The sequence below is a fragment of the Chionomys nivalis genome, chromosome 5 (genome assembly GCF_950005125.1).
Source record: "Chionomys nivalis chromosome 5, mChiNiv1.1, whole genome shotgun sequence".
Lineage (NCBI taxonomy): Eukaryota > Metazoa > Chordata > Mammalia > Rodentia > Cricetidae > Chionomys > Chionomys nivalis.
The window spans coordinates 56883050-56896658 of NC_080090.1; the positions used below are offsets into that span (position 1 = coordinate 56883050).

Below are 13609 nucleotides of genomic sequence, written 5' to 3' on the forward strand. Positions count from 1 at the left end.
TTGAGGGCATAGTGGAGAAATGTCTTCAGCAAAGAAAGTGTCAGCTATGTACACTGGAGATGAAACCTTGGAGTTGTAGAATGGATTGGCTATGGGGTAGGGGTTAGAGGTCAGTAAGGTGATGTGGTGCCGGAAGGTTCCACTTGGGACCTGGATAAACAAGAGCAGCATGCTGTGGGATGGAAGATACCCTGTGATGGTTCTGTGTTGTGTGTGTGGTGGCCAGGGCAATGCCCCTTCCCTTCCGTGTTGTAATGCCTAAGATTCTGAAGTGTGCTGCCTTGTGTGCAAAAGAGACTGTGCACCTATGATTAAATTAGTGGTTGGGACGTCAGATATTTTCCTGGGTTGCCAGAGAGGTCTTATGTAGTCGCAAGGATGTTCATTAAAGGGTTACAAGAGAAGCCTGATGGGAAAATGAGAAGATGCCAGTCTGCTAGCTCTGAAGATGAAGGAAGGGGCAAACGTCAATAAACCCAGGCAGTTCTAATTAACGTAAAAATCAAGAAAGAATCTTTGTCTAGGGGAGGGGGGCAGAGCTCTGCCAACTCCTCTGTTTACACCTAGTGAACCCTACGTGGGTCCCCCACACATCTAGAACTGTAGTAACAGAAGAAGAAAAGAATTAATTCATGTTTGGAGGCAGGTTCTTGCCATGTAGCCTAAGCTGGCCTTGTCCTCCTCATGATCTCATTGTCCCGGCCTCCTGGAGCTGGAATTGTAGATGTGTTCCAGGACGTCTGGCTGACTCATGCTTTTCCAAGGCACTAACTGTGTGGTGATTGTCACAGCTCAGCAGAGATCCTGCCTCCCCTACTCTGTTCCTGTCTTCCTATTCATTCTTGACCTAGCCCTGCTTTCTTGGCTCCTATCTTTCTGGCCACTGTCATCTAGTTCCTGCCTTCTTTGCTCCTATCTTTCTGGCCACTCTTGTCCTGTTCCTTTTGTTGACACACCCATCTTGGAATTTATGTTGTTTTTATGCCTGGAGCTTGTTTGCTTGTTTTTCTCTTTGCTCTGAACAGGATCATGGAGGCTACATTCTTCAGACCTAATTTAAAGATGGTTAACACAGCCTGGGGAGTGTGTGTGTGTGTGTGCGTGTGTGTGTGTGTGTGTGTGAGGAAGTGTGGGAGAGTGGAACTTGGCTTGCTCAAGGTCACTCAGTGACTCCCTGCCATTGCTGAGACTAGAATATTGGAGCTCCCAAGAGAAATCTTTTCCTAATTCTTTCTTTGGAATAGTTAGGACCCTAACCTCCCTAGACCAGTCCAGATGGGTTCCTCTTTCTGGTTTCTGACTGCCTCATTGGCTGACCCTGTCTTATGAACGCTACCATTCATCCTGATTTATTAAGAAAGCATAGAGCACCCAGGCTGCAAGCAGCCTAGGACTTTGTGACAGTATGGTCACAGTGGGCACTGTATTTTGTTGTCATGTTTCTCTTGCACGGTTGTTTGTTGGTATCACATGGCTATGAATGCCAGCTGCCAAGGAAAACTTTCCTAGGTTATTTGACTCAGTAAGATCTCTTACTTCAATGGACATTCTGACAGTTTGGGGTGTTTATTCAAACTCCCTTCCTGCTTCTTTCAAATTAAGGTACAGCCACAGAATGTTTTCATAACTGACTCAAATACCTTAGCCCATGCCGCAGACTCGAGGCTGAGACTCTCCTCCTCTCTCAGCCACAGTGTCTAAGCCCTTTCCTGCTGATGGTTTGATGGGAGAGAAGGGAGGCTGGGGAAGGAGTGATGTACCTTAGGGCTTGGAGAAGACTGCATGGGGGGGGCATGTAGCCAATCTCGTGCCGTTAAAGAATTGGAAAGACTGCAGTAGATGAGCTAATCAGACCCACTGCTCTCTGCCGAACAAAGAATGACACCATACAAGACAGCCTGCAGTTAGCAATTAAAGCTCATTTGGGGACAAGGATGTAGAGACTCAAGGCTTGAAACCCAAGTTGGATTCCTGAAACTGCATCCAACCTCTCCAGCTCTCTAGGTGTCCATCAACCTCACCAGGAAGGCCCCTTCCGCCTATAACCCAAATGACTAGCCTCTGCTTTCAATTTAGTAAAGCAGTCTGGGCTCCTGATGTTGCAGAAGTGAAGAATCAGGACTTGTTCCTGGCTTGGCTGGAACCACACCCACCAAGTGTTTGGGAAAGGAACACGGCAAAGGTACAAACAACACAGTGCTAGATCCGGGCAGCGCTAACTAGCCTTCAAATCCAGATCTGAGCCAGAGCAGAGGCTTTTCTTTCTCCGGTCTGCATTCTTGGGCTAGACTGATGAACACACCAGCATTTCTACCGTGCAGGGGAGGGGTTCAGAGTTAGGCAGAATTGGGAGTTTAAGAAGGGGCTGCATAAAAATGAATGCTACAGTTCCCCAGATCCCCACACATTAAATATGTTCTATGATACACAGACACTGACAGAAACGTTGAAGGTCAAAGGTCTTAAACATGATCTGGGCTGTTCTCACCGACTCGCAAGGTCTTCTTCTGGCTTACAAGGATGAGTCAGGAACTCACTACAAAAGGCCTTCATCTGGAAAGATGCCTGGCACAGTGGTCTCCCTTTTGAAAAACAATTAATGTCTCCTCCTATCCGCTCAGAAGTCTCTAGTCTGCCTATGGTTCTGTTTCTGTGCCTTCAGCACAATGCATCGCTTAGCAATGACATCGATATCTGGGGAACCTCACCAAAGCCACAGAACATTCAGCTCTGAACACTTGTCTTCTCGTCTTAGCCTAGTGAATATGGTCCCATTTATTTACTTACAAGTTATAAAGCTCTCATGAGTCTATTGAACACAATAGGCTCTGCACTGGATTATGAAACTGGACTCAGCAAGAGAGGACAAGTGAGCCTCCAGTTTCATACCCACAAAGACAAAAGAAAGTTTATAGGTGACCTTCAATGCCCCACCCCAGGACTCACAGCCAGTGAGGGAGTAGCCTTTCTATGCAAGGCTGAGCTGGCTGCAGTTTCTAATACCAGCACTTCCTGATTCTTCTGGATCCATCAATTCTTCCACAGGTAACTTTTCTACTGAATTAATAAATATTAGATTCCTGTGCCACTCCCAAACATCCTTGAATATCGCATTCATCTCCAGAACGTCCCTGCCTCCTTCCCAGGGGGAGGCGCATCTCAGGAAGAATCATACTTTCCTTGTGTTTCCGGTTCTTTACCACCATCCATTCCCCAAGCCTCCCCCACCCCATCAGTTCTTACCCAGCTGTTTCATTGCTCCTCTGTTGGTATCCATTGCCCCCCGGTGCCATTTGATTCTGCTTCCAGGGAAGCATGCTCTCTGCTCTCTTCTGTCTTCTCTGGGAAGATTTTCTCAAGCTTTTCCATGACTATTGCTTTCTTGGCTTACCCCTTGGCCTCTGTTGCTCCTTTGAGCTTGGACACAACTTTCTCTTCTAGTTACATTTTGCTTGTGTGATCTTGCATTCCCTCAAAGCTTCATTTATAATGTGGTTATTTCATCTCTTGAGTATCTGTATCCATCTATCTCAGTTCTCCCCCCTAAAAGAGAACTCCGTACCCACCTGCTCCCTTGATAACACTAGGAAGAAATTCTACAGACACCTGGGTCTCCCAGTCTGCCCTCATTATCCTTGCAAACAAGGTTCCTTCTTATCTTAAATTTTCTCTCTTACTGAATGGTAGGCATGTTATCTTCTCTAATATTCCACCCAGGAAACTTGAAGTCAATCACAACCCCCTCTTCTCTTCTTTCCATCCAATTAGCCACCTGTTTAGTTGATTCTAGCACCTAAGTATCTTTGGAATTCATTTAATTTTCTCCACCTCAGGCCTCCCTGCTGTCTTGTTTCCTGGACTGGCACTAAAGTCCCATTACTACTTTCTCTGGCTAGTCTCTAATCCATCTTCCAGACTTGAACAGATTGATCTTTTTTTTTCTAATTAATTTTTAGTTAACATAGGAAGCAATGGAGTTCATTGTGGCATTTTTATACATGTGTTACGGCATTGTGCTTTTTTCAGTCTTAAACCAATAGTGAAACCAGCACTAAAGGACAAACCTGGATCTGTCTTTCTCCTACTTAACTTACCCTAGTGACTCTCTGCTTCCCTCAAGACAAAGCTTTCACAGGCTCCCTGATCTGACTGAGTCTCTCTAGTCCAGTGGTTCTCAACCTTCCTAACGCTGAGACCCTTTAATACAGGTCCTCATGTTGTGGTGACCCTCTACCATACAATTATTTTCATTGCTCTTTCGTAACTGTAATTGTGCTACTGTTTTGATTGTAATGTAAATACCTGTGTTTTCCAATGGTCTGAGGTGACCGAGAGAGAGGGGTATTCAAGCCCCCCCAAGGATCACAACCCACAGGTTGAGAACCACTACTCTAAACCCTCATGTGCTCTGCTGTTCCATTGCTGTTCTAAGATGCATCTTTATAGCCCCTTCACCCCCACTGTTTGACTTTCCAGTTCCCCCTTCTTCCTCTCTCTTCTCACCGCTAGACTGGAGACCCTTCAGCATTGCTCTTCCTTGTCACTGTGCTAGAACATTCTATCATCAGTCATCTCTAATGGCTGACCGTGGCAAGTCAGGATCCACTTTTACATCCCCAGACCCTCAAATATGGTATTCTTAGGTTGAGATCATTAAAAGGAAGGAATACTTAATGTACTTATCTAAAGGCAAATAAATATATAAATTATATTTATATGCATAAGAGATAGAAAATGAACAAAAACATAGTTGTGTTGATAGATTCACAATATTATAATAGGCATGCTCTAATGGAGGCATAATTCACAGCTACAACAGCAGCAAGAACAACAATGTAGCTAACTTGTATTAAGTGCTTATCACGTGTGAGCATTATTGTAAGTACTTTGTATTCATTAATCAGTCTGGTCCTTACAGCATCTCAGAGAGGTGAACCTAAGTCCATGGTGCTGGGAGCACACAGAAGAGAAGAATTCCTAATGCTGGGAGTGGATAAAAATCCAAGGAATGTCTTAAAGGATGTGGCTTCCCGGTGGGTGTCTTTCAAAGCCATGGTTGTGACTGAGTTTGGAGCCTCGGAGAAGAGATGGAAAAGGAACTCAGAGGAAAACCACCGGGGGAAGTTTCAGGAGGGAAACAAGATAAAGAGGTCCAGAAAGGGAACGTGTTGAGCAGCCTAGAAATGGCGACAGAACCAGAGAGACATGACACATGACGGTGCTGCCGTCTCAGAGGCAGCAGTCGATGGAGACAGGGTTAGTCATGCCAGAGCAGCTCAGGGGAGGGAGGAAGATGGAGATTGTAGAGAATGACACTGGCTTCTCATGTGGAAAATTGAGAGGAAGGAATAGAGAGACAAGAAAATGGCAGGGAGGGCCAAGGAGAGATATTTCCTTTTTTCTAGATACGATATACCAGAAAATGACTTTTTTTTTTTCTGAAGGGAAGACCCAAATTGAGGAAGAATTGAAGAATAAAGGAGACCAGATGAGGCAGGGTAGAGCAGCCGGTGAGGATGGGGGTGGGTAGGCAGAAGAGGCAGAAGGTGAGCCTGGGAAAGATGGGTGATCATCACCAGGGTGGGGGAGGAACGGGAGACTTGATGACAAGGGGCCCGACTGGATGTTGTCCTCCCTGGATAGTCTCTGTAATGCCTGTAAAATAGGTGTCTGTCATGAAGATCCAAGAGCCCTTGACTAATTCATCTTTGATTAATGAAGCATCAAAGAAAAATAGAAGAGAGGCTTTCTTCAAATGCCATAGCTATTGGGAAAGCTAAATGCAGAGGGTCAAGCATACGCAGTTCCTTTGAATGAGTATAGGAAGCTGCATAGAAACAATGACAGACTCGTTCTGTTGGCATGCTTCTGTGCCCAGACAAACAGATCACAAACCCCAGGAGAGTCTGAGTTCACTTTGCCTGACTCTTGTATTCATAGAGCCTAATTCAACGTCAAGCCCACAGAAGGTACTCAGCTGTGGGTTGTCAGATGAATAAATAGATTCAAACACTGAAATGCTTTGTTTGGCTTTCTTGACCAAGGTTAAAAGCATGACTGGCAGTGTGGGCGTGTGACCTGTTCAATTCCATAGGGCCCCATGCTCAGAAGAACCCCTGTTTGGTTTAAATTTTCCTGTCTCTGAAATTCTCAATCATATGAACAAGGAGCCCCATCTTCTCACTGCACCTGAACTTCCATATTTTATAACTAGAGTCTGATAGAAATATCATACATATTAACAGAAGGTAACTAAGTAGATCCTTAACTATTTTACACATACTTATTTTGGTGTGTGTGTGTGTGCGTGCACGTGTGCACACGCCATGGTGCCTATGTAGAGATAAGAGGACAATCTGGGAGATAGTTCTCTCCTCCTACCATGTGAGTTCTGGAGATGAACTTGGCTCTTCAGGCTTGGCAGCAAGTCCTTTTAGCCACTGAGCTATCTGGTCAGTTCACAGTGTGGATATTTCAAGTTATAAAGAATATAATATTATCCATGAAATATTATATTTACAATTAAAAGAAATACAGACTGGACCTGGTGGGCTAGACCTATAATCTCAGATACTTGGGAAGCTGAGACAGAAAAATCACAACTCAGAGTCTTGCTATAGGCAAGTTCAAAGCTTGGGTCACTGACTTCGTGAGACCTTGTCTCAGAATAACAATGCAAATGCGCACTGAGATCTAGATCAGTGGTAGGGCTTTTTTCCTAGCATGCGTTAGCCTGTAGGTTCGAACCCCAGCACAAAGAATAATTTTTTAAAGAGATGTATTTCAGACTTACCTGAGATGCTAGATCGTGGCTTTTCTTTCTTAAAATGTGGCTCATACTCTCTGTAGACAATTTTCTTGAAGGAAGGTTTAGAATTCAAACTAGAAATAAAATAGAAAAACTAATTTGAAATTCACATGTGATATCTATTCCTGTTCCAGAAAAGGAGGTGTCTATGCACTCAGATTTTGTATATAAAAATGGAATGACAACATTTTATTGTATTTCCAAAGTCCAAGGTTTTATAAATTGGAGTATCAAGTGAAATCAATGGAACAATCATTGGTCTCTTTAATGACAGTTTTCCATAAATGTAAGCCAAATTTTGTCCCGATTCTGCTTTTCAGAATCAATTTTTCTATAAAGGAAGATAAGCACATAGTGCAAAGTCAAATTTCAGATCTAAGTTAAAAATATAAGTCACTGATAAGTATATATTTGAACCATTTTTCAATCTTTTAATCAGATATAAGTTAAAATTTTTCCACTTTCATTATACAAATTTGAACCAATGGGAAATGCGGTAAATTGGTGTCTATTCATTGGACCCTATTTCTTTTTTCTTTTCTTTTCTTTTTTTTCTTTTTTTGAATCCAGAATCTTTATTTAGTTATATTTTAAAAGGAGCAAAAAGTTACTAAACACAGCAAACAAAGCCTCATTTATGTTGCCTTGATTGAGGAATAAAAATTGGTACTTTTTTCTCTTCCTATTTTTTAAATTTCATTTTACATTCCAACCACTTCTCTTGCCCCCCTCGCCTCTCCTCGTTCCCCCATCCACTTCCCGCAATGAGTAAGGGCTTCCATGGTAATTCAACAAAGTCTGGCACATTAAGTTGGGGCAGGACCAAGCCCCCCTGAATTAAGGCTGAGCGTGGTGTCCCACCATAGGGAACGTGGAGCCTGTTTCTAGTGGAGTTGAGAGAATGGAGACAACAATAGGGAAAAACTCTGGGATCTGTATTGGAAGCAAGCCAAAACCCTGCATTGAAAAGATGAAGTCACTTCCAAAGAAGATGTAGAGGATAAAGAGCACAGCCAAGATCCAGGATGGTTAAACAATTTCCTCAGCTTTATCCAGACCCAGGAGGCTTCTGTCCCATTCTCTGTTTTTAGGGTAGCCGAGGTTCTGCATCCTGATAACTATGGCACCAGAGTTCCCAGGAGCGATGAAGACCCTAAGAGCTTCCTCTAGTAGTTTTCCCTACCAAAAGTGTGCTGACTGTGTGTGTGTCAACTGCACACAAGCTAGTGTTATCAGAGAAGAAGGAGCCTCAGCTAAGGAAATGCCTCCTTGAGATCCAGCTGTAAGGCATGTTCTCAGTTACTGATTAATGAGGGGAAGGGCAGCCCATGGTGGATGGTGTCAACCCTGAGCTTGAGTTCTGGGTTCTATCAAAAAGCAGGCTGAGCAAGTCGGAGAAGCAAGCCGGCAAACAGCAACCCTCCATAGCCTCTGCATCAGCTCCTGCCTCCAGGATCCTGCCCTGTTTGAGTTCCTGTCCTGACTTCCTTCAGTGTCAAATAGCAATGTTGAAGTGTAAGGCAAACAAACCCTCTCCTCCCCAACCTGCCTTTTGGTCAAGGTGTTTCATGGAAGCAAAGGAAACCCTAACTAAGACAAACAACTTACCATTTTCCCTTTCCATTATCCATTTCCCCTTGCCAGGGAAAGATCTGCCTACGTAGCACACTGTTGTTAATGGGGTCCTCATTCTGTACATTTGATCTGAATTTGTTATCCTTAACTGTGTGTCCTCTGACTTACACCTACCTGTGCCCTACTCCAGGCTGAACAAACCAGCCACCAAATCTGTGTTCCACCCAAAGCAGGAAAATTAACACTGGAAGTAATGTTATTGGGGGTGGAGGGGTCAGTTAATGGCAGTTTCCTAAGAGTGTGTATGGCTTAGATTATCACTCTAAAAGAATGCAATACTTGAAATCATTTTAATGTGATATTTCTTATTAGCATAATATAAAGATAGACTGTAATGCTCTCCCAAATAGCCCAGTTACAACAACAACAAAAATTAAATGCTTTATTATGCTTTCATCCTAAAATGTTACACATTGCTTTCAAAATATTACAGTATTTTTTGGCGGATTGCTTTGGTTTTGCAATTGTAAAAGAGGAACACATCTTTCACAATCACTTAAACTTTGATGTCAACTACAAGGGAAAAAAATGAGTCAACTAGAAGGCTAGGCTTGCCATTTAAAATAAAACCAGTAGTTGTAAATGCTGAGTAAAATCTATGGTTTGGTTAACATCAGGAAGGCTTTCAATTAACCTTCCAATTGGCAAAGTGTATTTAAACTTCCGCGTAGTTACACACACCTTTGAGTGGCCACAGTAAACCTCGTCATTAACATGGGTAATATTCAGGGCAGACCAAAATATCCAGGATAAGCCAAATTCCAAGAAGTAATCCAAAGTGAAAGAAAAAAAAATGAAGCCATTTAGGTAGCCAGAAATAAGTCAAGAAAAGATGAAAATACAAGTGTGTCCCTTTTCCATGAGCCAACGTTTTGAAAGTCATTTATAGGAAGGCAACAAAATTAAGGCAAGAGTCACTAAATTATCTCCTTCAGAAGATGAGTCTGTGTCTACAAGGAATAAATGTTATGTAACTCAAAGTTCCCTTTCTTTCTTTCTTTCTTTCTTTCTTTCTTTCTTTCTTTCTTTCTTTCTTTCTTTCTTTTTCTTTTTCTTTTTCCTTTTCTTTTTCTTTTTTTGTGCAGACTGTTAGAAGGCTGGAAAGAAGTAAAAGGGTTCCGGAGGCTGGTCATTTCAACCCATCAGTTGAAGGAGCTAACATTTTTGGGGGTGGGGTGATGAACAAACGGTTAGCCATAGCTAACTATTCACACTGAAAACTTTCTTCATCCTCAGCATGATAAATTATATCAGTGGAGACAAAATTAGCACCCACCATTACTACACTTTAACTGTATTCTCTCTGTCTCTGTCTCTCTCTGTTTCTTTGTCTCTCTCTGTCTCTCTGTCTGTCTCTCCCACCCCACACCCCGGAAAAAAACAAAACAAAACAAAACAAAAAAAACTTGTAATTACAGGGGATTTTCTTCCCTGGAGAGGAAGCCCATCTGGACTCCACCCCGAGTTACCTTGGGTCTGTGGTCTCAGGATGGTAGTTCCAGAGGATGCTCTGAGCAGCCACGTAGAACTGCCTTAGCCGCGCTGCCTCGGCAGGGTGGCTGCCCCAGCCCGCCCAGCTGGTGCCCAGGACCACCAGGACGCAGAGGCGCGGGCCGACTAGGAGCATGGCCCTTGTTCCGTCGCGCACTGCCACTGCCAGCAGTGCTCAGTTCTCTGTCCGCGCTGCGCGCTGTAGCTGTGGCTCCCAGGAGGACTAGGAGCCTGAGGACGCAGTGTCCCTGTCCCCTGCGGCGGCTGGCTCACCCTACCTCCCTTTCCCGGCTGTGCCTCATATAAGCATGGGCTTGTTGAGGTCACTGCCCCCTGTGGTCAGAGGCATTTATTAGGGAACCTAACTAGGGACTGTGTACTACAAGGAAAGAAAGGGCAACCCTGCTGGAGGCTGTGGCACAGGAACTGTGCCCAAGGGTTCCTGCCCCCACCACAATCCCACCCATCCACCCTTAACCTGCGGGGGAGGGTAGCCGGACGGGGAGGAAGGGTCAAAGTTTAAGCTTGCCTGCCGGTTTCTGCAAGCCTCACTTAGATCCAACACCCATCCTCTGATGCCCAGGAAAACAACACTGTGCCGTTACTAGGCACAGAAAACGGCCAGAGAACAAGTCCACCAACAGGTTAGCGTCCTAGACTGCTTTGGTAACTTCTCCCAAGGCACAGACCACCTGGTAAGGCTTGTCACCAGCTCAAGTGTAGCAGAGAATAGGACTTAATTGAGATGGTTGGTAGCTGTGTGGTCTTGGGCCAATCACCTTATATCTCTAGAGGACTTTTGACATCTGCCAAATAAGGATGGCAATTCTAATTTTCCTTGATCCAATTATTTTGAGGGGAAAAAAATGTTGTAAACGCTGTGCCTCCCCCTCCAGTGCCAAGGCAGGGCAGGCTGTGCTGTGTTCTCCTGTCCGTGGTGCCACGGTTTGAAGGGTGTTGGCATGTTGTTTTAGATTTTGTTTTTCTGTTGGTGGGGAAGCTGAGAATTGTATCTGAATCACCCAAAGAACTTGTCCCTGTTTCCCTAGAACTCTGCTTCTGGTCATGCTTTAGGCTTCCAGCACATGCAGTAAACTGTAGTCATGCACCACCCGGGATCCTCAGCTGTCTCCCCACCCCCACTCCTGCTTCTGTTCCCTTGCTCATATTCTTTAGTCAGTTTGCAATGCCCTTCTCAAGGAAGACGTGAATCCCAACACACAGGGGCTGAAGGAGGAGAAAGCGGGTTTGCGGCTTGAGATCAGCCTACGCTACACAGTGAGACCCTTTACCAAAAATTAACTAATAACAGACATGTATATCTAACTATATTGTAAAAACCCATTGTTTTTCCTCTCTGCTCTCCCATTCTTTTAAATCAGGAGTTCTGCCTTTATCTCTGATTCTGGGTTCAAACTGATTTCTCTGTTTTATGAACTCAGTCTATTCAGATTATATTCCTTTCAATTATCCTCTATTAGTTTTTCAGGATCCTCTTGTTTCCACAGATAGATTCTAATCTATTCAAAAGCAGGAACAATAACTTACACTCCTGACCCACAATTCCAGGGCTTCGCAATGTTGTCAGAATCCTCTGTTTTTTTTTTTTTTTAACAAAATGCAAATTCTGACACAGGAGACAGGTTGAACGATTGAGATCTTGGATCCTATAACACCTAGCTTAGTGTTAGTGTCTGTCTGTTTCTCCTCTCTCTTTCTCTCTCTCTCATACACACACACACACACACACACACACACACACGTTATTGACAATGCATCTGAGAAAAAAAATTTAAAGCAACAAGTCCCTAAATTACTTTCTTTTTTTTTTTTCAAAATCACTGTAACTTTTCATAGGGCAGCTTTACTGTTTTTGCTTGCTATCTGCTTATATGAATCCAGTCTACATGGTGGTCATTGGATTTCCTTACACCACAGCAAAGCAACTACACTGTTAGACTCCCTAATGTTCACATCAATTAGAGACAAACCATATATAATTTTCAGTGACTTATTTATTAAATATGTGAATTAAATTACATACAAAACATCTGTTCTTTCCTGCAGAACAGTAATACAATGAAGACCCTTTGTGTTCCTCTGACTTTTTCTCTGTGGAAAGGGGACAGATGACATATATTTGCTGGCTCACTGGAGGGTTTAGCTGTTATTTGGACAACTGTAACTGTCACCATATTGGTGGTAGACAATGTGAGATACATAGACCCTTATTGAACAAAACAAGAGGAGCCTGGCATTTGGGGGAGTCTGATTACATATTTGAACAATGGCCTCTGGGTGCTTTGGTGGAGTGAATGTCTGCATTCGGATGTGGAATCCTGGCTCTGTTCTTGGTCTTCTGTGGCCTCTGGTACCATGTGGAAGTTTCTGGAAAGTGTCAGCAGCAGAGGTATAAACAACCTCATAGGTAGGAAGCACGGAAGACCCAGGAGACCTCAGAGCAGGCTCTCCCTTCAGTTAGAGAATTTCCTGCTCTCCAGCATCTCGGAGTCCCAAGAGAAAGCAGATCCTCAATTCTCCAGTCTGGTCTCCTGGTGAGTCAGATGCCCCAGTGCCTTGGACTAGCTCCCATCTTCAGTAAGAGCAAGGTCAAAGTCACAGACCACAGCAGAAGCGTTTGCTCCTGTTTCTATGGCCGTGCTAGAGGAAGATGAGAGGCGGAGCAGGAAGGGGTGGGTGGAGGGGTGGGAATGTGTATAGTTCTTTTGCTTGGTTCCCGGCTGGTTATTTACAGAAAACCACAGCCAATGCAGTGGAGTTAAAGTCAGGGAGCTTGGCATCTGCAGGCAGAATCCTGAGAGACAGTAAGAGGAGACAGGAGACCAGATCTCTGAAAACGGAAGAAAACAAATTAAACGATCTTTAAGAGAAAAAAAGAATATTTCCTCATGCCTAACCCCTGATGTTCAAGACAGTTCCTTTTTCTAGGTCCTACCCTGTCTACCAGAAGGATGATTCTCTTGGGAAGGGGGACTTTTCATTGCACTATTTGAAAAATTGCTTTCAGATGACTTCAGTTTTCCCATCAGTTAACACAGGGGCTTTTACTGCAAGCCCATAGCCTGCCAATCTCGCGCATTCCGGAACAGTGTATGTGTCGCTACATCCTTTCGTCTCAGAAGGGATGGAAATCCTTGGGTTGGCTCTATGGTCCCTGCACTGTCACATGTACTTGTTGCAATGTGGTCTCTGTCATGACGTGACATTTTAATACATGCTTGAAAGATAATATACGATGATGTAAAGAGAATTCAAGCTTTATCTTCTTGTCCTTTCTCTTACTGTTTTATTTTCTTCAAAAATATCCTCATAGGGAGCTCACCTCAAGGGGTTGGGTCAAACGCAGCGTTAGTGAAGACTCCATATGTTCCTAGGTGGCTAAAGAACAGAAACACAAAGAGGATGTACCATGAAATTACTCCTCCAAACAGCCAGCTGGTAGTACCTCTAGAAACAACGGATTACCACCTACCCTGGAATTCTGTCTATTTTAATCAGAAAAGTAAACAGAGAAGCAGCTTCATGATCCCATTCAGAGCTCTGGCTAATTTGACTTGCACTTTCCACTCACACTTTTTCATGGTCCTGGGAATGGAGCCCGGGGCCTCAGGCACACTAAACAAATGCTCTACCAGCAAGCCACATCTCCAGCCC

General features: G+C 43.9%; 2 protein-coding genes across 2 annotated transcripts in view; both read right to left on the minus strand.

The window, feature by feature from the left end:
* Positions 1 to 10186, minus strand: part of F5 (coagulation factor V) — a 77612-nt gene extending 67426 nt beyond the window's left edge. Inside the window, exons 1-2 of the mRNA XM_057770652.1 lie at positions 9913 to 10186; positions 6794 to 6882 (exon numbers count right to left, since the gene is read on the minus strand). Coding sequence (XP_057626635.1) covers positions 6794 to 6882; positions 9913 to 10070 — 247 coding nt within the window. The 5' untranslated portion in view covers positions 10071 to 10186. The remainder of the gene's footprint in view (positions 1 to 6793; positions 6883 to 9912) is intronic.
* Positions 10187 to 11973: 1787 nt separating this feature from the next.
* Selp (selectin P) overlaps positions 11974 to 13609 on the minus strand; it is a 33269-nt gene continuing 31633 nt past the window's right edge. The window contains exons 15-16 of the mRNA XM_057770218.1: positions 13278 to 13333; positions 11974 to 12785 (exon numbers count right to left, since the gene is read on the minus strand). Coding sequence (XP_057626201.1) covers positions 13279 to 13333 — 55 coding nt within the window. The 3' untranslated portion in view covers positions 11974 to 12785; position 13278. The remainder of the gene's footprint in view (positions 12786 to 13277; positions 13334 to 13609) is intronic.